General features: G+C 55.7%; 1 protein-coding gene across 2 annotated transcripts in view; it reads right to left on the minus strand.

The window, feature by feature from the left end:
- Nucleotides 1–413: 413 nt before the first annotated feature.
- PDGFRB (platelet derived growth factor receptor beta) overlaps nucleotides 414–22,781 on the minus strand; it is a 39,111-nt gene continuing 16,743 nt past the window's right edge. The window contains exons 3-23 of one of the 2 annotated variants that reach the window (XM_030834064.2): nucleotides 21,704–22,027; nucleotides 20,909–21,175; nucleotides 20,064–20,191; nucleotides 19,776–19,947; nucleotides 19,039–19,231; nucleotides 18,218–18,333; nucleotides 16,759–16,882; nucleotides 16,114–16,325; nucleotides 13,618–13,712; nucleotides 12,586–12,718; nucleotides 11,930–12,034; nucleotides 11,449–11,559; nucleotides 10,226–10,385; nucleotides 9,004–9,164; nucleotides 7,971–8,089; nucleotides 6,978–7,100; nucleotides 6,081–6,192; nucleotides 5,544–5,643; nucleotides 4,887–4,992; nucleotides 3,555–3,787; nucleotides 414–2,448 (exon numbers count right to left, since the gene is read on the minus strand). In XM_030834064.2, coding sequence (XP_030689924.1) covers nucleotides 2,271–2,448; nucleotides 3,555–3,787; nucleotides 4,887–4,992; nucleotides 5,544–5,643; nucleotides 6,081–6,192; nucleotides 6,978–7,100; nucleotides 7,971–8,089; nucleotides 9,004–9,164; nucleotides 10,226–10,385; nucleotides 11,449–11,559; nucleotides 11,930–12,034; nucleotides 12,586–12,718; nucleotides 13,618–13,712; nucleotides 16,114–16,325; nucleotides 16,759–16,882; nucleotides 18,218–18,333; nucleotides 19,039–19,231; nucleotides 19,776–19,947; nucleotides 20,064–20,191; nucleotides 20,909–21,175; nucleotides 21,704–22,027 — 3,272 coding nt within the window. In that variant the 3' untranslated portion in view covers nucleotides 414–2,270. Of the gene's footprint in view, nucleotides 2,449–3,554; nucleotides 3,788–4,886; nucleotides 4,993–5,543; nucleotides 5,644–6,080; nucleotides 6,193–6,977; nucleotides 7,101–7,970; nucleotides 8,090–9,003; nucleotides 9,165–10,225; nucleotides 10,386–11,448; nucleotides 11,560–11,929; nucleotides 12,035–12,585; nucleotides 12,719–13,617; nucleotides 13,713–16,113; nucleotides 16,326–16,758; nucleotides 16,883–18,217; nucleotides 18,334–19,038; nucleotides 19,232–19,775; nucleotides 19,948–20,063; nucleotides 20,192–20,874; nucleotides 21,176–21,703; nucleotides 22,028–22,781 lie in introns of those variants that run through there. The other variant, XM_030834067.2, reaches the window with a different exon arrangement.

Here is a 22,781-nt window from a genome sequence, read left to right on the forward strand (position 1 = left end):
TACTCACCGGGGCCTGGGATCTGGGCTTTAGCGGATGCCTCTCGATCTGGGCCCATGGGCAGAATGGAGGGAGGGGGCGGGGTGGCCTGGCTTAACAGCCAAAGCCAAAGCACATGGTGGGGCGGAGTGGGGCTGGCGGGGGAGCGCAGGCTCCCGACCCAGAGCCGGGCACTGCAGAGCCGGAAAAGCCTTCTCCTTTCACAACCTGGAAAACCAAAGCCTGAGGTCCAGGTCACCCGGCTACCGGCGAGGAGCTGGGGGGAGTGTGAAGACCTCCGTCTCACAGATGGAAGCAAGACTTGAGCTGAAGGGCCCTGTGCAGGGATCCTACAGCTGGGCGAGCCCGGCTGCCCTACCCCACTTTTGCCACCTTCCGGGCCCGGGGATCCAAACCTGCGAGACACCACGAGGTCTGTGGGTGAGAAGCACCAGGTTTAATATTAAAATCTTTCTTTAAAAAAAAAAGTACACAGAGAAGAAAAGTTGATGGCATACAAAATAGCACTTCTGTTGTATAAATGTGAGTTAATGTGAGTCCTAAAAATACTTGTAAACCTAGGTGATTACATCTTTGGTACCGTAGTGAGAACCCACGCCCTCTCCTTGACCAGGCTGCGGGGGTCCTGGGGCGGGGAGATGCCAACCAACACAAGGGGCTGGTGCCCAGAGGCGCCGACCTTCCCTCACCCTCCGTCCAGCCCTTCCCCTGCCAGCAGTCTCGGCCGCAGCCCTCACGCCCCAGTTCCCTCCAGTGCCAACTGGGCTGGCAGACACAGTGAGGTGAGCATCCCCGGGCAGACAAAGCCATGTTCTACGGTTCCTGCCTCAGGGTGGGGCAGCTGGCAGGTGGGAAGACACCCCCCAAAGTACCCACCTCTTGTGCCCCTTCCTCAGGTCCCCCATCCAAGGTTTCTTGTCCGTTCACTGTCCTCTAGGTCTGCGGCACAGACCTGGACAGCAGGTACGAGTGGTGGGCTGTGTCAGGTGGTCTGACTTGCCGTCTCGGCCTCCTTTGCCCAGAATAGCTCCAGAGGTCATGTGGGTGCTGAAAGGGGTCCCACGGTCTCCCCATGTCCCTGGGGCAGCTTCTGGGGGCTTTCCAGGACACTGGCTGTCGCTCAGAGTCAAGGCCTGGGCAGCTGGCCTTTGGGGACTTGCCAGGGGCCTGGGGGAGGGGCACAGCTCCTGAATGCCTGGAGTGTGCTGTGTAGCCTGGAACCTCCCCAGACCCCAACTAACCCAGGATAGAGGTTTGGAGGGTTTATCTTTGCTTCATCTGGGCAAGTGTGCAACCCCTGGAATATTCTAGAATGTTAGTGCTGGCAGGGCACCAGAAGTCAATGAGTCCAACCTGCTCATTTTTCAACAGGGAAAACAGAGGGCGAGGGATTCCTCCAAGGTCTCTTAGCGGGTCCAATGCCACACTGGTCCATACACGTGGACACCTCTTGCAGGCACGTCAACACACTCATCACAGACGTGGGGCCCATCTGGCCCTGGAGACTCTGGTGAGTGGAGTAAGACTGGCAGTGATGAGGAAAAAGACCCCTGGATCCATGGGGCCAGGAAGACACGGACACAGGCATGTTACGGGGAGGTGTACCCCGAGTGCCTGGGGCAGGGGCTACAGGCCAGGGTGTCCTGTCCTTGGCTCAGCCCCCAGCATTAATTAAGCTTGGAAGGCCCCAGACCAGCCTGGGCCTGGGAAAGCAAAGACTGGCATTGAGGGGAGGTGGCTTCTGGATGAGACAACACTGTCCAAGGCCAGGCCCTAGCTCAGCCAGGAGCCGGAGATGCTAGGGTCCCTTCCCCAGCTCTTGGGCAGGAAAAAGTGCAAGGAGAGAGCTGCAGCTCCTTGAGGGGCAGCTGGCTGAACAGAAAAAAAGTTAACCTACCACCTCATGAACCTTGAGCATCTCCTCAGGGATTCCAGCCTCCATATCTGTCAGCCAGGGTGAGAATCCCAGATGGTGGGTTGCCAAGCCCACTTTTCCCATCTTACAGATGGGGAAACTGAGTCCCCTGGGAGAAGCCTGGCTCAGAGTCACATGCGCTCTCCAGAGGCAGAGGACCGGTCATGGTCCCTACGGTTCTCTTACCTCCTAAGCCAGCCCCAGGGGTCGGGGTGTGATGTGCCAGGGGCAGAAGCTTTCCAGAGGGGACAGCTGATGGGAATAGCCTGGCTGCTGGGAGGCTGGGCCAGGCCAGGAGGCGCAGGGTGCTGGGAGGTAGAGGGGGAGCTTCGGGTAGGGCAGGGTGGGGGCCAGCCCCTACAGGAAGCTGTCCTCCGCCTCGGCCCGAGGCCCAGGGCAGCTGGAATCCGGCGGCCGCTTGGGCTCTGGCTCCACCTGGGACTCAGGCTGGGGCTCTGGCTCTGGTTCCTCTTGGGGTTCCAGGGGGCTGTCACAGGAGATGGTAGAGGAGGTGTTGACTTCATTCAGGGCGGAGCTAGAGGCGGAAGGCAAGTGAGTGAGAGGCTGGGAGGGAACCACAGTGAAATAATACCAGCCTTAACGTAGAGCTTTCTATCTATCCACCCTTGCAGCATGCACCTTACACATTTTAACTCACTGAATCCTTGTAAAGACTATGCAAGGCAGGCGCTGTGAGGAAAGTGCAGCTCAGAGAGGTTACATCATTGCCTTGCATCACACAGCGGGTAAGTATAGGAGTTAGGACTTCAAAGCAGATCGAGTTGATTGCTCACCCGTCAGTGTCTCTCTCCTGCATGCCTGAATGTATAATGATCTCATTTAATCCCCACAACAACCTCCAAATAGAAGTATTCTTACTGTTTTCATTTTACAGTTAAGGAAACTGAGGTTCAGAGAGGCGAAGCAGCTTGTCTGAGGGCACCAACATTCACAGCCCAAGCTGTTCGAAACTCTGAGCTCAACTCCTCTATACATTGGCTACTTGGAGCCTTGGAATGTTTTGGGCGTGGGTTTGGCCACATGGGGAACATCTAGTCCAGGCAACAGCTGGCCTTCCTCCAAAGCCCTCCCCATACCGTAACATCACATCCCGAGGCAAAAGAAAAGCACGAATCTCCTCCCCAGTCTGAATTCTGGCCTGAACTTCTGTAGGTACCTCTGCCTCCCTGTGCCAGGCTCCCTGGGGTCCTCAGGGCATGGTGCTAAAGGACAGACCACAGGGCTGGTGATGCCCATAGAGTAATACACGGAGTGCTGGGGATGCGAATTAGATTTTCCTCTTTTCCTCCTTAGGGCTAGGACAGGGCCTAGAGAGGGGCCAGAGTAGATGGCCTGTGGAGGCTCCTTTAAAGAAACAGCTACCTTACCATATATCCCAGGCCACTTTCTCTTACCAGCCTGCCATTTCCACTCGAGGTCATCAAAGGTCAAATGAGTTCAATTCTCTCTTCTATTCACTGGCAGGAATAAGTACTCACCCTAGGTAACTTACTTCTAAGGCAAGCCTGATGGCATGAAGACACAGACAGATACACACACAAAGACACACACACAAAGACACACACACACACACACACGCTATGCATCCTACTGCTTTGGGCTGCAGGTCAGAATGGCTACCTGGCAAGGCTGGGGGAACCCTCCAGTGGTCCCTCATCAGCAACCTCGGGTTTGGGGTCAGGCAGGGGGATGATATAGTCGTTGTCACCCTCGTTGGGCTGCACAGCAGTGTAGAGGACGGAGCTGGTGTCCAGGGGGGATCGGAGGCCATTGAAGCCGGGCAAGCGGGCTTGGGACCGAAGGACGGCTGGGTGGTCGCTCCTCAGAAACTCCTCATCCACCTGCTGGTACTTCTGCTCGGCAGGGCAGGAAGAAGCCGAGACACAGGGAGGGTCAGACCAGAAATGCCTTTAGGGATCATCTAAGGGCAGGTTCTGACCCAGTCCCTCCCGCCTCATGTAAATAAAGCACCTGGTGCTCCGAGAGGAAGAATTGCCCAAAGCCCCACAGCTGAGCTGCTCTCCTACCCGGCCTCTCACCAGACAAGATGGGCTCAGGGTCACCCAGGGAGGGGACAGTGATCGGACTAGCACCCGCAACCCTAACTCTTCCCCCACTTCAGGGTAGACAGGCGCGGGCTCTCTGCCTGCCATGGCCTCCCTCGCTACTGAAGGGAGACAACTCCCTTCCAACTCACTGGAGCTGTAAACAGATGTGGCTGGGAGTGGGCTTAGGAATGGACTGAGGGAAAGGGCTGTGTCTGGGCCAAAGGACAAGTGCATCCCCCTCACTGTAGCTTCGTAGTTGGGCAGCGAGGGTTTTAAGGCCCTGCTGGCTCCGTAAGCCTTGTATGAGCCCGCCACAGGGTCCAAGTGGTCAGGCCCTCAGCAGTCATCTCGCCTGGGGTTGTTCAAACTTGTGACGGAGGCCCAGGACTTGGTCTGGGTGCAAAGGCATGAGGAAGGATGCAGGATGAAGGGGGCTGTAGGCTTCCTGCCCCCACTTTAAATTAATCAGCTTCCACATAGGATTTCACTTTTAAAAACTCTATGCTGCTAAAAGAAACTACACTCACAGCTCCAGCCCATCCCTTATTAGTACCAACAGGGAAACTGAGGCCCAGAGAGGGGAAAGGATGGTCCCCCAAATACCAGCATGTCACACAGAGCCTTGTACCCTGTGTCTACTTCTGGACCAGAACTCTCCGTTCCCCACCCCAACCCTGCCTCAACGTACCTTTTTTTTTTTTTTGCGGTACGCGGGCCTCTCACTGTTGTGGCCTCTCCCGTTGCGGAGCACAGGCTCCGGATGCACAGGCTCAGAGGCCACGGCTCACGGGCCCAGCCGCTCCACGGCATGTGGGATCTTCCCGGAGCGGGGCACGAACCCATGTCCCCTGCGTCGGCAGGCGGACTCTCAACCACCGCGCCACCAGGGAAGCCCTCAACGTACCTTTTTGTAACCCTCGCCCAGCAGTCTCTCGAGAAGCAGCACCAGCTGGGAGAAGGGGGGCCGAATCTCAAACTTCTCTTCCCAGCACTTCTGCATGATCTCATAGCTGGGGAGAGGGGCAGAGGGGTCAGGGTCTCTGGCTCAGGGTCTGCCACCTCCCAGAACAAGGGGAGTAATGAAGAGTTTGGAGGGGAGGGGTTTTTTCCATTACTGTACCTGCATGTTCCCTTGGGAAGCCCTCCCACCATCCTCAGTTCAGTGGTCCCATGGGATTGATCACACCTTGGTGAGCACATGACATGGGCATGGCCAGTAGGCATTTTTATCCCCTTAGCTCAGTGGCTGGTTTTCTGGATGGGGAGGTGACCCCAGCTGAGCCCTTGACAGTCACCTCTGGACCTTTCACTGGAACTATGGTGAAAACAGCTAGGACGTAGCCATCTGGACGGTGCCAACCTGAGAGTGAGGCTGACGCGGAGGAGAGCAGAGCCCCGCGGTAGGATGAGAGAGTGTGGATGATGTCTTATGAACAACAGGATCCAGCTATACCTACATTTGTCTACATCTCTGAACTAATAAATCTATTTTCGGCTTAAGCTGGTAAAGTTGGATATCTACTGTTTGCACCCAAAGTATCTTCCCAAGCGCTCCACTCACATCTCGTCAGAGGCGTGGGCAGGCTGGGCCATGCGGTAGCCCCGCTTGATGGCATTGTAGAACTGCTCGTTCATGGGCAGCTCTGGGTACGGGGTGCCACCTGTTAGGGAGCAGAGACAAGAAACACAGGCTCAGGTGTGTCGGAACAGTGGCAAGAATCTTCTTCCATGGGACAGGGAGAGGCACACCAACCCCGGCGTCGGTGAGGGTGCAGTGGCCTTGGCATTGGGAAATGTCGGCTCCCTCATAGGCTCTGGACAGAGACTGCATGCCTCCCCAGAATCAGAGAACCAGAGAATGCCGGAGCCAAGCAGGCTTTTTGATGTCACTGTCCAGATTCATCTCTACTGAGATGGGGAGGTAAAGAGATCCAGAGAGGGCAAGAGACTTGCCAAGGTCACACAGTAACAAGAAAGCGGCAGAGCTTCTGAGCCCTGTTCCAGAGCCCGTCCCACAGCCCCACCAGGATGAAGGTGTGAGCGGTCAGGGCGGACGCTGCGCCGTGAGGCTGAGGACTGGAGGAAGTAGGAAGCGTACCCAGGGTGAAGATCTCCCAGAGCAGGATCCCGAAGGACCACACGTCGCTCAGGGTGGTGTAGAGGCTGTTGAAGATGCTCTCGGGGGCCATCCACTTCAGAGGCAGGAAGGTCTGCGGGAGGGCGGAGGCTGCTGAGTGCAAGGAGGGGCCGGGCCCCACTCTGCACCTGGGAGCCGGGAGGAAGCCTGGCAGTTCCCACCCCCAGCTCTTTCTCACTTCTCGGTCCCTGAGGGCCCATCTCTGCTGGTGCACGGTTCCCACGCCCATCCCACTGCTGGTCAGAGGATCAGGAGGCTGAGTTTCTTTTCGCACAAGCTGGGGACATGGTAACCCCTGTCCATGAGGGAGAGCCCCAGGGTCTGAGGCTCCTCATGGAACAGGCTCCCCTTCTTGACCCTAGGAAAGGCCCTGCTGTGGGGAGGAAGAGACGTGCCAAGGTGTCACCCAGCTCTCATCCTAGCTGCCTTAGATCTCTGGGCAGATTCCTACGCGGGAAGTGCGGACATGAGTGGGAGGCAGGATGGTCACCTTTGAACCAAATACTGCCTGCCATCTACTCATCTGTCTTAGCCTGTCACCTGGGCTTCTTTCTCTGTTCACCATCGCTGCTGGGACAGCACATTTGGCCTGTTGCCCCTTCAACCTCCCCAGGACTCTTTACAGCTGGTCCCTTGCCCCCTGCCACAACCAGCAAATCTGAGCCCCCGGCCTACCCCACGGGCCTCGGCGTCTCACCCCCGCCCCATGCACAGCTAGTGGCTCCCCTTCCCATCCCTGCACACAGGGATAGGCAGGCAGAGCCCATCGCCACTGGGAAGGTCAGGCCACGAGAACCCTGTCCTGATCTCCCATGAGCCACAGCCACGCGAACCATGAGGACGGGGAAAGGCACTCACACTGCCTTTGGAGATGTAGTTCGAATCCCGCATGATGTCACGAGCCAGGCCAAAGTCGCAGATCTTGACCAGTTTGCCCTCACAGATGAGCACATTCCTGGCTGCCAGATCTCGGTGGACGCACTGGGGAGGGAGGAGACGGGAGCTGAGACCGTGGGGGGCAATTCTGGGGAAAGACTCTCCGTGTCAGGGGCTTTGGGAAATACGCATCGCTGCTCAGGTGTGAGGGGCCACCAGGTGTGAGGGGCCACCAGGTGTGAGGGGCCACCAGGTGTGAGGGGCCACCAGGTGTGAGGGGCCACCAGGTGTGAGGGCCACCAGGTGTGAGGGCCACCAGGTGTGAGGGGCCACCAGGTGTGAGGGCCACCAGGTGTGAGGGGCCACCAGGTGTGAGGGCCACCAGGTGTGAGGGCCACCAGGTGTGAGGGGCCACCAGGTGTGAGGGCCACCAGGTGTGAGGGGCCACCAGGTGTGAGGGCCACCAGGTGTGAGGGCCCACCAGGTGTGAGGGGCCACCAGGTGTGAGGGCCACCAGGTGTGAGGGCCACCAGGTGTGAGGGGCCACCAGGTGTGAGGGCCACCAGGTGTGAGGGGCCACCAGGTGTGAGGGCCACCAGGTGTGAGGGGCCACCAGGTGTGAGGGCCACCAGGTGTGAGGGGCCACCAGGTGTGAGGGCCACCAGGTGTGAGGGGCCACCAGGTGTGAGGGCCACCAGGTGTGAGGGGCCACCAGGTGTGAGGGCCACCAGGTGTGAGGGCCACCAGGTGTGAGGGGCCACCAGGTGTGAGGGCCACCAGGTGTGAGGGGCCACCAGGTGTGAGGGCCACCAGGTGTGAGGGGCCACCAGGTGTGAGGGGCCACCAGGTGTGAGGGCATCTGCCGTCCTCACCCGCCAGAGGGCTGCCGTACGGGGCCATGTACTGGGAGCACCCTGGCTGGCTGGGTGACCCACCTCCCCAGGACCCCACTGTGCTCACTGTGACCACACATACATTCTTGGAAGCCAGGAACTCCATGCCATTGGCCACCTGGTAGCTGAAGCCCACAAGATCCGTGTAGCTAAGTACTGGGGACTCGTTGATTAAAGTCACCCGGCAGGTCCTCTCAGGAGCTAGGGAAGAGCAGAAGGACACCCACTGTCTTGTGTCTCCCTGGGGCTAGAGAACTCCTGGCCTTTGGCTCGTGGAGGCTGAATGTCCCAGAGAGAAGACTCCTGATCCTCTAAGCCTCCCACAAAAGGAAAACAATTTCCAAATATCTAACTTAAATTCTCCTTCTTTATCAGAGCCCTCATTGGCCAGAAAAACTTTTGGCTTTAGCCCTGGGCCACCTTTGCTCAGCCTGGCCTGCCTGCTCTTTAGGGACTCTAGATCAGCCTGGCACCTGTAGACCACTCTTCCCCAAGGCCCCAGCAGGTCAGGCACCCCTGTGCCCACCCTAGCTCCTCCCCTCCCTGTGGACTGTGTACACATCTCTGGACCCAGAAACAGGGGGTTCATATTGGGGTTCCACCACACAGCAGCTTTGGGCAGGTGGCTAGCCTCAGTTTCTGCATCTATGAAATGGGCACAAGGTCACCTTCCTAGCAGGGTTGTTGCCAGGCTGGGCAGAGGAAAGGTTTCGAAAAGAATGTATGACTACATGGGACTTCCCTGGTGGCGCACTGGTTAAGAATCTGCCTGCCAATGCAGGGGACACGGGTTCGATCCCTGGTCCGGGAAGATCCCACATGCCGCAGAGCAACTAAGCTCGTGCGCCACAATTAGTGAGCCTGCGCTCTAGAGCCCATGAGCCACAGCTACTGAAGCCCGCGCGCCTAGAGCCCGTGCTCCACAACAAGAGAAGCCGCCGCAATGAGAAGCAGCCTGCGCACCGCAACGAAGAGTAGCCCCCACTCGACGCGACTAGAGAAAGCCCGTGGGCAGCAACGATGACCCAATGCAGCCAAAAATTTTTAAAAAATTAAAATTAAAAAAAAAAAAGAATGCATGACTACATAGGTGTGAGGACCCTGTGCGCACCCACCGGAGGGGACGTAGTTATCATAAGGAGCCATGTAGTTGGAGGACTCGATGTCTGCGTATTTGACGTCCCCTTTCATGTCCAGCATGGGCACGTAGTCCACTGACTCATCTTTGCTCATGTCCATGTAGCCACCATCGCTCTCCCCAGGCAGGGACACATGGCTGGGGGCAGAGGAGCGTTACAAAAGGAGAAGCACAGGCTCTTCCCTCTCTTCCCCTTCCTGCAAGGCCCCGTCACTCATGCATTTCTTCTCTCCCTCACTCTTGCATGCCCACACAGTCTGTCACAATATGAATGACCATGTAGTGAGCCCTTCCAGCCACCCTCAGACCCACGCTGAGCTGGACACTGGGTCTGCCAAGATGACCTAGGACCCCGGGTGTGTCCTCAGAGAATTTACGTCCAGGGGTGATTCCAGCAACCCAGGACCAGGGTCACAGGAAGGGCCAGTACCCAAGTGCCTTCCTGTGGCCACTACAGCACCGTCCAGCCACGATGCCCTGCAAGTGGGCAGTGAATCGCCTTAATGCCTCTGCCTGCAGCAGCAGCTCCCCCGAGAGCTGAGGGACTATGTACACACGTGTCTCTAGGGTTAGAGAAAAGACTGGAAGGAAATCAATCAAAATATTGGGGAGGACACGGGTGAGTTTTAATGTCTTCTAATGCTATTCTGAACTTACTCTTGCCTCTGCAATAAACATGTGTAGCTTTTGTAATTAGCAAAAGAACAAAGAAATGTTATTTTTGGAAAAGAAAAAGAAGAAAGGGGATGAGCTGCCCTGGAGGCACTGGAGAGACTGGTGTGGGGAGGAGGGGGGAGGCTGTGGTGAGGCAGGAGTAGAGTGTGGAGCACTACAGAGGGGGTCATCCTGGGACAGGAGGGCCCCAGGTGCCCCCTGTCGACAGGAGATGAGATGGGGTGGGGTGAGGGGTCAAGGGGGTCACCCCCTCTGAGCCTCCGGAGTGCTCAGCGCAGGGCCTGGCACACCACGGCAGTCAGCAGGTGGTAGCCGATGCCACCATCATCACCACCGTCATTGTTTTGCCCACCTCTGGGGTGGCCAGGGGCCAGGTCTTGAGCTGGCTGGTGAAACAAGTGAAACCTGGTTCCAGGAGTGGCTCTGCCCGCCCTCACCTCAGCTTTCTGTCCTGGACAAGGAAGGAGTGAGCAGGCACTCCTCAGGGCTCCCCACAGATTCAGGTCCCGCCCTCCCTCCAGTACCTGGGCAGCCGGAGCCCAACGGGCAGGGCGTTGCTGTAGAGCTCAGCGCTGGGCGGGCGGCGCTTGTTGGAGCAGCGCTGCAGAAAGGTGTGCTTGTTGCGGTGCAGGTAGTCCACCAGGTCGCCGTAGCGGCAGTACTCGGTGATGATGAAGATGGGCCCTGCGGAGGGACAGGCTCAGGGACGGTCCCGGGGCAGGGGGGGGGGGTCTTCCCATCAGAGCCATGAGGCTAATGACGGGTTGCACGTGGGTCAGCAAAGAGGCTTAGGTGCCAGGCAAACCTGGACTTTCCCGACCGTGAGCAAGGCACTTAGTTTCCCTGAGCTTTACTTTCCCCATCTATTAAATGGGGCTAGTAATATACCCACCCCAAAGGGCTGCATTGAGTATTCATGAAACAATGCCTTTGTCAGCTCAGCTCAATGCCTGGCAAGTAGCAAGCACAGGGTTAGCTGTTATTGATAAAGCTGATTCTGGAGCCCAGGATACAAAATAAACAAAGGTAACTCTTTATTACCAGGTTACTGTTTAAATTCAAACACGATACATTGACTTAAAGTCAATCAGTGACAGCTTAAACATACTGGTGGAATCAAAAATTTTGAAATGTGTGATCACTGCAGACATAAGTTGGCCTACGTACACAGCGTACTTCTGTATTCTGTTTTTGTTGCACAATACCGAGGAAAATCCCAAATCTCACAATAAGAAGCTGCAAATAGTGCTAACATTTTTTTTTGGCGGCCTAACTTGTAATCAGAGCTTCAAATAAACACATTTGGCTGGAGAGACCTTATTCTATGATCCGAGTGACAGCAGCTCACAGTGAGCAAGCTAGTTGGTGGGCTCCAGAGGTGGGGCTATAACTCATTTCAGTGTCACAGGAGCTGTCACTTTTGATAGCTTTTAAAAGGTATTGTAAACAAATAAATAAGTAAAAATAAAATAAAATGTATCGTGAACATTTTTTCAGTGTCAGAGAGCCCCTTGATTTGGAAGCCGCTAGGACTGGTGAACTAAAGAGTCCATTGGTCTTGAAGGTGATGTGATTTGGTGACTTGCTAAATCCCACACCCATCTGCCTCCGTGAAGTGAGGGCACCAGACAGGGTGGGCACGGACCCTCCAGCTGCAGTGTCCTGTCCGTAAACTGAGGAGGGGGCGGGGAGGGGCCAGGCTTTGGCCACTGGCACTTCCCCAGAATCCTCTAGGGGTGGGCTGTACCTCCTTTAGTGCAGGCCCCCAGCAGGTTGACCACATTCAGGTGGGGCCCGAGGTGACTCATGATCTTCAGCTCCGACATGAGAGCTTGCTTCTCGCTGCTGCGGGCTGTGGCTGAGGGAGAGAGGGGGCCCTCAGGCTTGGTCCAGTCACTGAGGCCCCGCAGACGCCCCACTGGAGCCTATTCCGGCTCTTCTGTCCCAGGCTGTGCTGTAAGACCCAGGTGGCTGAGGGAGATGAGGACCCGTGCACAGGAGAAGAGGAAAGAGGATGGGAGGAAGATGGAGGAGGACAGGAGGCTCCCGGAGGAGGGGGCAGGGTGAGAAAGCCTCTTTCCCAGAGCAGAATCAGGAGTGCTGCTGGCTCTGGTGTGAGTGCACTTCCTGTGCCCGGAGAATCAGCGTGAGGCCTGCTCTGGGAATGCCTGAATGTGCGGGGAGGGGGCAGCGGAGAGGTAAGGGAGGGGCGGGCTCCCAGGACTCACATTTCAGCATCTTGACGGCCACTTTCATGGTAGCCTGCGAATGGCTCAGGCCGTGAGCCGTGGCCTCCACCACCTGCCCAAAGGCCCCGGAGCCCAGGGTGCGTCCTGGGGAAGAGATGATCTCTCAGCTCCTGGCGCACTAGGAAGCTGCACCCCCCTACACTCTCTGAGGTCAAGCTAGACATCCCTGAAGCCACCCTGGACTTAAGGTGTTTCTCCGACGGACCCTCCTAAAATCACAGCGCTTCGCAGACCATCCTGGTCTCGCCTAAGTCCTGCCTGCTTTCTGGCCCCTCTTTAGTCCCTGGAGGCCTTCTTCTCCCCACAGAGGGGAGCACAGCTCCTCCACGCTCTCTCAGCCTCTCCAGCTAGACTAAGCGCAGGCCTGGCACTCAGCCTGCCCTCGACTAATACTGCCTCTCTCGCCATGAAGGGGTCTCATCTCACACCATCATTGGATCACAGGACCTCAACGTTGGACGGTCCCTGGGGGATCATCTTGCCGCCACTGTACAGAGGGTGGGGCCCTAGGGCCAGAGAAGGCAAGACGTCAGCACTAGGTCTCAAAGCTAATCATGGCAAGGCTGTGCTCAGACATCAGTGTTCCCACCCGCCTCAAGTCCCCAGACTGCCACTTCAGGCCTCCCTGGGCTGACCAAGCACAAGCTGGTCCCGCGGCAGCTCCCAGGTGGAGTCGTAAGGCAGCTGCATAGGGTCCACGTAGATGTATTCATGGCCATCAGAGCTCACAGATTCAATCACTTTCCATCGGATCTCATAGCGTGGCTTCTGCAGGACCAAGACGAGGGATGGATCATCAGAGGGGGACCACTAGGTCCAGCTCCTTATGAAACAGATGGGGCAGGAAAACCTGAAGCCCAGAAAGGATTAGGGGCATATCTGAAGCCATACAGCAAGTTATCAATAAAGCCAAGGCCTTCATGGGCTCCACGGAACAGATGTCAGGGGGAGGTGCTGAGGAACAGCTGACAGCTGAGGGGCAGGCTCATCAGAACCTCCGCACCAGCTTCTCCCAGAGCCTGGGCCGCTCCTCAGATGGGAAGATGGGAGCAGGCAGCCCTGGAAGGTAACACAAGGCAGAGACATTCTACTGGGTGTGGATGGCCCCTCCCCACGCTGGATCAGTCACAGTGGGAATCTCAGAAAGATATAACCTTAGAGTGTTGAAATCACAGGATGTTGGAGTCACAGGATTGGAATCTGAGAATGATAGAATCATGGGGCGCTGCAATCCTATGGTGGAATCACGGAACGGTGAAATCTCAGAACAGTCCATTGAAATGACAGATTTAAAGGATGAGAATGCCTTTCAGTAGAAGCCTGGGAGTCTCTGTGGGTCAGAGTTGGAAGAATGCTGGAGCCCGTGCAGTCCACCCTGAAGGTCCCATGCCCCGTGGTTGCGATGGGCAGGGATGATGCCTGAGCAGGACTCTGGATGGAAAGCGGGGTGCACAGCACAGACAGGGCACCCTGGATGGCCTGGACCAGGCCCACGTTGCCCAGGCTGCTGGGGTTGAAAGCAGCTCAAACACGCAGCACCACTTCACACCTGAGCTCCACGCTGGGCCCCGACCATGGCCCGATCCTCCAGCAATAGGGGATTGCGGGGGGGTCCATGCAAAGAATGGTGTGCCAGTCTGCACCCATCAGGCAAGGGTGGGGCTTACCTTCTGCCAGAGCATGATGAGGATGATGAGGGAGATGATCGTGAGCACCACCAAGGCCAGGATTGCCGAGATCACCACCACCTTGAAGGGTAAGGCTGGAAGCAGAGACAGGAGCTGCTTATGAGCAGACAGGGCGTTTGGCAGCTCCCCTCCCTTCAGTCCACCCCTGGTACCACAAATCGCTCTCTGCCCAACCTGCCCCATCCCCCTTTGGCCTACGATGTCAGACCCTTAGCCTCTCCCCTCTGGGCCACATCTCCAGCCCCTTGCATAAATACCCCATTCCCTTCAGTAACTACCCCTGGATCACTACTGGCCGCCAAATCCCTTCAGCCCTTGCCAGGGTCAGTCTGGCCTGTCTGCCGTAGCTCCAGATGGGATGCAAGCTCCTGACAGCTGGGCTGTGGTTCACCTCTCCTCTGAATCCACGCCCTCATTGGGGCTGTCACTGCTAGGACAGAGCCTGACTGAGAGGTCAATGGACCCAATAACTGAGCTCCCATAGCCTGAGGCATCCAGACTGCAGAAAGGAGCCGGTTTCCTCCCCCATAGTGATGGTAGTTGTAAAGTACATCGGGGTGTGGGCCAGGGAACTGGGGTAACCAAGTAGGGCCAACTCTGGGTGCCCCCCCAAGCCCTGAGTGTCCTCTACCCCCAAAGCCTCAGCCTCTTTGCTGCACAGATACCCACTCCTTCCCACTCCCTCCACATCCACCCTAGCCAGACCCTCACCTCCCCTGTCCTGCCCTTCTGGCCACCCATGAAGTCCCCTGGGAACTCACTCCCTCCTCCTGTGTCACCCACCTGCCCTTCTCTGCTCGCTAGAGAGCTCTGTCCCTCCTCCTCAGGGACTCAGACCAACATCACTCCTCTCCTCCTTTTCCCCATCCTGGGAAGGAAGCCTGCATCTTCTAGGGAAGCCATTTCCAAGTAAAAAGAGGGGCCTTCATCCAGCCTTGGAAATTCCCCGTGGGCTGGTACATGGCTTCCCCCTCAGTGGCACACAAAAGTTTTACTTCTGCTTTGCTCAGAGCTGGTCTGCAGGTGCCCACTTGCTCGGGGATATGTGTGCATGTGTGGGAGTGTGAGTGAGATAAGGCATTAAAACCCATCACCCATCCCACCACAGGGCAGGGGGAGGCAGGTCTGCGTAGAGCAGTATCTGCCTGTATAAGCCCATGGACCTACCTAAGTATAGGCATAAGTGTGTCCAAAACACCTTGGACAGTCTTCATATCTCTGCTTGCACTGGCTTCTGTCTTCTTCTGCAGCTCCCTCCTTTACTAGTCCCCTCCCCCTTATCTCCTCCCCCAGCCCCTAAATATATACACTCTGTTCTCCAGCCACGTTGAATTCCTTTCATTTCTCTGAACCCACTTTGCCTCTGGGCTTTTGCAGAGGCTGTTCCGTCTGACCAGAGCACCATTCCTCACCAGGCTAACTCTATTATCTTTCAGGTATTGACCTAAAGCTTCCTTTTACCAGGACACTTTCCTGAATCCCACAGCTGGGTATGGAGCCCCTTCTCCCTTTAGGCTTTCCCCCCAAATGCTGACCCCCACAGTGAGGTTGCCTAGTTCCTTGTCTGCCTCCTCTCTGGACCGTGGGCACTAGGAGGACAGGCAGGGCTGGGCCTTCTCCAGTGAGAAGCTGCGACTCTGTGACTATTTACTGAATGAGGAAATAGGTGAAAAAATGAAGCACGTGCACGCAGGTCCACGCATGCACAGGGACTGGCAGGTAGCAAAAGCGTCTGGGCACTGTAGGAACCCCATACGGATAAGAATTATGCATGGATGTGTACCTGCTAACAGACATGCACGGCACAGCAAGCATATGTGTATGGGGATTGCGTTGCACAGTTTTACAAAAAGGTGTGCTGCATCTCCACGCTTACAGACGTGCACTATGCCAGTGTGCACACGTGCACGGGAGTTGTACATTGTTTGCACACTTGTATGGGGATTGTGCACCTGCATGTACACGCCTACAGACGTACACACGTGGGTTTATATACCTGCCTGGGGATTGGGGTGCTCATGTACATGGTTTACAAACATACCCTCAGGGGGTTTACACCCATAAACATGCCTGTGTACATGCTTACAGACACACGCTCTAGCTTTACACATGTATGTGGGGATTGGGCATTCTTCATTACTTGCTTTACAAACCTACACTTGCAGGGTTTGCACCCACGTCCAAGGATCAGGCATGCTCGTGTACACAGCTTAGGACATACATACAGTGCACATACAAAAGAAGACAGCACTGTTCATCGTCATGGTTTATACACATACACTCGTGGATGTACACATGTGTGGCAATATTGTGCTGCTGTGCAAATGCCTGGGAAAATACACCCACAATGCTCCTGAATGCCATGGCCCTGAACGCTGACTTTAGCCTGCTGTGGGCACAGGCACAGTTCCAAGTACAGCAGGGTTGAGGTGGGGGTGAGGGGTCGTCAGGGGCTACGGAGGATGGAGGACTCACAATGTGGCACCACGGTGACCTCCTGAACGTCTTGGCCCAGAAGGTTGTGCAGCGTGCAGCGCACTGACAGCGGTTGATCCACACGGCGCAGGCGCAGTGTGCTCACCACCTCGAACTCCTGCTCCTCTGCCCAGTATGTCACGTTCGTCTCCAGCAGGCTCTCCTCCTCGGAACTGTTCCCCAGTGGCGTGGGAGGCAGCTCCAGCGGACACCTGCCGGAGAACCAGCCAGGTCGGCTTCCAGTCCCTTGCTTCCCTATGCGGGTAGGAAAACTGAGGCCAAAAGCAGGCAGAGCCACCGGGTGGTGGTAGAAGGAAGCTGGGCGCGTCCAGTTCCTTTTTCCCACTGCCTGGTCCTGAGTTGGTTCCTCCCGTGATCCCTCAACTGACCAGCAGGGGCGCACCTACCCCAGAATTGAGAACCTGGATTGCAAAATCCACTCCCTTCCTTTGACCCTCAGGGTTAAGGCAAGGAAAGGCAACAATTTAGGTCATGCAGAGCATCTCCAAGAAGCCACATCTTCTAGGATATGGATCTAGCCTGGAACAGTGTTCCCAGAGGATGGTGTTGGACTAGATGACCTTCATTGGGTCCTTCCAGTCAGCTATGGGTACCCTGGGAGACCCTGGCCCAGGGTCTGCTCACCTTTTGAGGTCGCTACAGGTAGACCAGCTGAGGTGTGGCTGGGGCATGCCCCGGCCACGACAGCGGACTGTCTGCTCGCCGCTGGCAGGGTGGCTCTCGCTCAGCTCCAGCACACGGACAGGCACTGCAGGGAGAGGGGCACGGGCCAGGAGGTGGAGAGGTCAGGATAGACAGTCAGTAAGAAAGGCCCTCAGGGAGGACCTGGTCCAGAGTCTCCCTTGGGGAGAGGGGAGCTTCAGACTGCAGGTGAACATTAAATACCAGGAATCACCATGTGAAAACTGACAGATTCCCCTTGTGGGTACTTCAAAGGGAAAATCTCAGTAGGGTGCTAGTCTGTCTTTAACACCTCTCTGAGATTTGCTAATCTTCCCTTTTAACAAAGAGAGGGCAGGCCTCAGGATCAGAGCCCTGGACCGGCAAGAACATGCAGTTAGAATTTAATAGCACTGTTTTGTTTTCTCAGAGTTTATTTTAGTGGTTGCTTTATATTTATGACATGTGATGCTGATTTTCCATCTACAGTGGAGAAGTTCACTTTTCATTCAAAATAAATTTATTTTTAGAGAGTCAATTCACAAAACATTAAGTCATTATTGTGTCATTTCTCTGCTCAAAATCCTGCAGTGGCTCTTCATTTCAGTCACAGTAAAAGCCAAAGTCCATACAAGCGCCCAGGAAGGCCTACACGATCTACCTCTCCTGTCCCCCCAACTGCCCCGTCTCAGCTCTGACCTCATCTCCCACCGCTCTCCCCTTCACTCTGTTCTGGCTACACAAGCCTTTCTGCGTTGCTCCTGCCTTTGCACTGCCTGGTGTGCCCTTCCCCCAAATAGTCACTTGGCTAATGCCCTCACCTTCTTCAAGTCTTCACACAAATGTCATCTCCATGCAGCCAATCTTGATCATGCTATTTGAAATTGTAACTCTCCCCACTCCCCTGCCCCCAGGACTCTACCCTCCTTACTGAGCTTTTCTGTTTTTTTTTGTTTTCTTTCACAGCACTTGTTTGTTACCTTCTAACCTTGTACATGGTTTGCTGTTTTTTCCCCTTTTTTGAATGTTTATCTCCCCCGCACTGGGATGCAAGCTCCACAATGGCAGGGCCTCAAGAACCTTGAATGGACTGGCATATTGTAGTTGCTCAATAAATATCTAATTAGTACTATAGTGTAAGTACTAAGAGAAGGAAAAATCATGCCACTGGGATGTGAATGCCTGAGGTTTTGTAAACACCTTTCTAGCCCAATGACCTTCTCGTAAAGCTGTGGAAACTGAGGCCCAGAGAGGGGATGTGCATGCAGCAGTGGTCAGTGTCAGAGCCTGGCCTAGAACCCAGCCTCCTGAGTCCTGGACTCTCTCTTCTCCTCCTCCTGTGGGTGGATGGACAGTGTAGGAATGGCAAGACAATGGGGGTGGGAGGGTCAGGGGAAGGAAAGCAGGGTGGAAGGCTCCTCACCGTTGACCTGCAGCTGGAAGGAGAGCTGGGCTTCAGCATCCTCATGGAAGGCCCGCATGGTGTAGCGGCCAGCTTCAGCCACCTTCACCCGCACCAGTGTCAGTTCTGACACATACCTGATGAGGAGGACAGGCCAGGAGACCCAGCTGTCAGAGCTGGAAGAAGTCCTACAGCCCCCACCTTTCTTGTAAAGACAGAAAAACAAGGTCCAGGGAGTGGAAGGGGAGTGTCAAGGTCACATGGGTATCAGTAGCAGTGCCAGGACTTTTGAATCCCCACCCATAGGCAGCTCCAGTGAGTCAAGGGGGAGGGTTAGGACGGATGGGGTGGGGGGCGTGGTGGAGGGGAAGCACCATCTCCATCCGTCCACATCTCATCCCTTTCAGAAAGGCCTGACACTGCTTTATTCTAACATGCAGCACCTCAGGTCAGTCTGCTAATCTCCAGCCTCAGGGCCACCATTCTTGCATAGGTGCAGTGGCCTGCCTGCACCCTCTTCTCCAGTCATCCTGCCTTTTTATCCGTGGCTGCTTCCGGCTGACTCCACCCATCACAAGGACAACTAAACATCTGGGTGATTGGATGACCAGAGTCCGTTTCCCCCTCTAGACAGGAAACTCTAGGAAGGCTGCAACTGTCTGTTCTGGTCTATGCAGCATCCCCAGTGCCTGGCACAGGCCCCTGGTATGGCGCCTGGCTTGTAGTAGGCTCTCAGGAAAGATGGGCCTCGATAGGTTTGTCAAGTAGCTTAAGGCTGTGGGCTGCCTGCCGGCTGCAGAGAATAGTAACTTCAAGAATGAAGCGGACAGGCCGCCGCTCACCGGGTCTCAGACACATTGCGCGTGGACAGCGCAACCTCGCCGGCGCCGGAGTCACCCAGGGTCCGGTTGTCCTTGAACCACATGACAGTGGGCGGCGGGTAGGCCTCGAACACCACCTGCAGTGTCCGGCTGCGGTGAAGCTCCGCGAATTGTACAGGGTCCAGCTCTCCCAGCAGCCGCACGTAACCGCTCTCTGCAAGGGGCGGCCGTCAGGGGCGGGGCTATGCCCGGCCTCCAATGGGGCAGCACCTCCTGGGGGCGGGGCCTCAGGCTTTAGGAACTGAACCAGCGAAGGAGTTACCTGAGTTGGGGTTCAGGTGGGTACTGTGATGGACTGGAGCAGGAGCCGAATTTGGGGCTGATACTGGTTTGGGGGCTGGGCTCAAGATTGGGACTGGGGTTGTAGTGCTCTTTGGTGTGCTCTGTCTCAGGATTGTGGCGGAGATGGGTTACAGCCTGGCTGAATTTGGGGATGGGGCTGCCTGGGCCGGGGATGGCAGCTGGGATTTAGAAATCGGGTTGGGGCTCAGGTTCTGGCTAGGCGGGAAGTCTAGGTTGGGATTAGGATTGGAATTGGGGCTGGTACTGTGCTTTGGTTTTAGTTTATCCTGAAAAGGGGGCTTTGCTTGGCACTAAGGCTAGAGATGGATTAGAACATGGCTGACAGTACCCCAGGGCTGTGACAAGGTCTGGGTCCAGTTCAGACTGAGGGCTGGGGGTAAGCCTAAGGCACACACCGACCACGGTGACATTGATGGCCTTTTCATCTCGATGGTCGCTCACACTTTCTGATACATTGCAGATGTAGGTCCCTGAGTCTCCCAGCTCGGCACTGGGGATGTGCAGGATAGAACGTATGTGGGGCATTTCAAAGAGGAAGTCGGTCACTGGCTCCACCAGCCGCCCACTCTGTAGGGAAAGTTGGGGCAAGCCCCCCACATCAGGAAAGGTCCATGAAGTCAGGCTACAAGCCTGAAATACCCATCCCTGCCTGTCCCTTCCTCCCACCCGTGGCCCGGCATTACCTCCATGCGTGGGTATGTCCACTCAAAGTTGACCACCTCATTCCCAGTCACAATGCACATGATGGTGATGTTCTCCCCTTGGCGGACCACAGTCTGCACCGCATTCACTGAGACGTTGATGGATGACACTGGTGGAAAGAGACTGGCTTAGGGCTGAGGAAGTCACCCCCCAGCCACCAGCACATCCGTTTAGGGAGGGGGTGGGGGTCCAGAGAGGGAAGGGATAACTGGTGTGGAAGATTCACTCTTTCAACAAATATTTATTAAATACCTACTATTCTAGGCACTGGGGCTTTAGCAGGAAGCACAACAGACAAAATTCCTGTCCTCATGAAGCTGACATTCTAGAAGGGGTAACAATTTTGAAATCAAAGTACTCTCTGAGCATCTGAGTACAGAAGAAATTTATTGAGCACAACCATATACTCTCCATCTTTTGTTTTATTTTATCTTCACAATAATCCCACTAGGTAAGCAGTCAGCATTATCCCCATTTTACAGAGGAAGAAGCAGACTCAGAGAGATTATGTGTCTTGTGCAAAGTCACTCAGATGGGAAGTGGCAGAGCTGGGATTCAAACCCCACTGGTTCAAAGCCTGTGCCTTTGCCCACCGCAGTATACAGCCCAGCTCCACCACTAATGCTTCCTGTGACCTTGGACATACTCCATCCTCTTTCTGAGTCTGTTTTCTCATCTGTAAAATGGGGCAACACACCTGCCTTCCAAGGCTGTAGTGAGAATTCAGTGAAAAATGGAATTGCACACTGTGTTATCCGAAAGGTCTGTACCTCTGTGGAGGGTCATACTTGCCTCTGCTGAGCACCAGGCCAGAAAGGGGGCTCACCCTGGAGGCTGTAGACATAGTAGGCATCCGAATCCACCTCCCTGTCCCCAATGGTGGTTTTGCAGACGTAGGTCTTGTCCTCAAAGGTACCAGAGAAGCCACGTTGGTGGTCATAGGCGATGGGCAGAGGGACATCCACCTTCTTCTCATGCAACGTCACCACCAGTCTTGGGTCCGTCACTCGGCATGGAATTGTGGTCTCAGTTATTTCCGTGAGAAAGATGAATAGTTCCTCGGGGTCAACAGGGAGGAAGCCCACAGTGGGATCTGCCATAGGTGAAGCCAAGAATACGAGTCAGAGGAGCTGGGTTTCTGGCTATGCCCTGATTTTCTCGGTTACCTTGAACAGGTCTCTTTCTCTCTCTGGGCCTCAGTCTACCCACTACAGAATAAGCATGCTCTCAGAGGTCCCTTCTAGCTTTAGCATTTGATATGGACAGCACTGGCCTGAGAAAGAAGATAAGTTGCAAGTGGAAGGGCAGCTGGTACCTGGAGCTTAGAGAATGGGGAAAATGAGATGTGGAGGTCGAGAGGGTGCATACTGGAACCAGCTGAGAATGCAGAGTTCTTGGGAACCAGGAATGGGGTGGGCTGGCAGGGAGCAGACAAATATTCAGGGCAAGGGGTGGGAGTGAACATACTCCTGGACTGAACCAGGCTGGATTCCCTGATTCATCTGCGTTTCTGAGACAGCTGTGTTTCACCATATCAGTAAGGCACTTTCTGAACTTCCCCCAGATGCCTGCAGTTGAGAAGAGGAATAAGGGAGTGAGTACACAGGCCGGGGGCCCTCACCTGGCACAAAGATGTAGAGTCGTTTTCGCTCGCTGGCCTCCAGCCCATGGGAGCCTTTGTAGGTACAAAAGTATTCTCCTGTGTCTAGCCCAGTGACATTGGTCAGTGTCAGCACGCTGGAGAAGGTGCCGTCCTGGCTCGTGGTCATTTCCTGTGGGGGCTTCTGGGACATCCGTTCCCACACCACTGGAGCTGAACCCGAGCAGGTCAGAACAAAGGTGCTGGAGAGATTGAGGACAAGCTCTGGCCCCGGGGGTGTGATGACCAGGCCCCAGGAGGCCCGTGGTCCCAGCAACAACAGCAAGGGCAGCAACAGCACCTGGCCTTTGGGAGAGGAGACATCAGGGCACAAGAGCATGAGCACCTCTCCCCACAGCTGACCCTGAAGAACACACCTCCCTAATCCACAGAGAACACAGACTGGAACGCATGGCTCTGAGACCTGCTTGCCCGGGGCCTGGTCTCCAGGGACTCCTTCTGGTCTCCTGGCCTCTTGACCTCAGTTCCTAGAGACCCCCAGCCTTGGAGTCTTTCTGCAGTGCAACTTTCAGGCTGCAGGCATGTTCTCTCAAAGGCATCAGGAAATCCTCGGGAAGCAATTCCCAGGCCTCCAGTTCCTGCATTACTTCCCAGGTCACTTTCTGAGCCTCTTCCCTGCAGCTGCCCCAGATGTCCAGGTTCTGCCCCAAATCCCAGAGATGGCCCTGCTTGGGGAAGTGGTGGCCAAGGTAGTCCAGAGTGAGGCAGACTGGGACACAAAAGATACTGAGGCCCCTGGAGGCTGAAGGGGACTGGGGATCGGGGGATGTCAAGTGATTGGTTTCCCCTCCCCTTGCTGACACCACCGGGGAAGGATTCTGTAAGCCTCGCCCTCCCCACCCTGGCCCACTTCGGCAGGGAACATGAGGTGAAAATAAGCACCCACTTAGACGGGTGGGTGCCCAGCCGGTGGGTCGGTCATCTTTGGGTGGGCCTTTGGCTGGTCACTGATTGCCTGGAGAAGCCCACCCAGACTTGGGAGCTTACAGTCAATGAGGGGTCCAGGCAGGGAAGGGGAGTCCCCCACTGGAACCAGACT

The sequence above is a fragment of the Globicephala melas genome, chromosome 3 (genome assembly GCF_963455315.2).
Source record: "Globicephala melas chromosome 3, mGloMel1.2, whole genome shotgun sequence".
NCBI classification, from domain to species: domain Eukaryota; kingdom Metazoa; phylum Chordata; class Mammalia; order Artiodactyla; family Delphinidae; genus Globicephala; species Globicephala melas.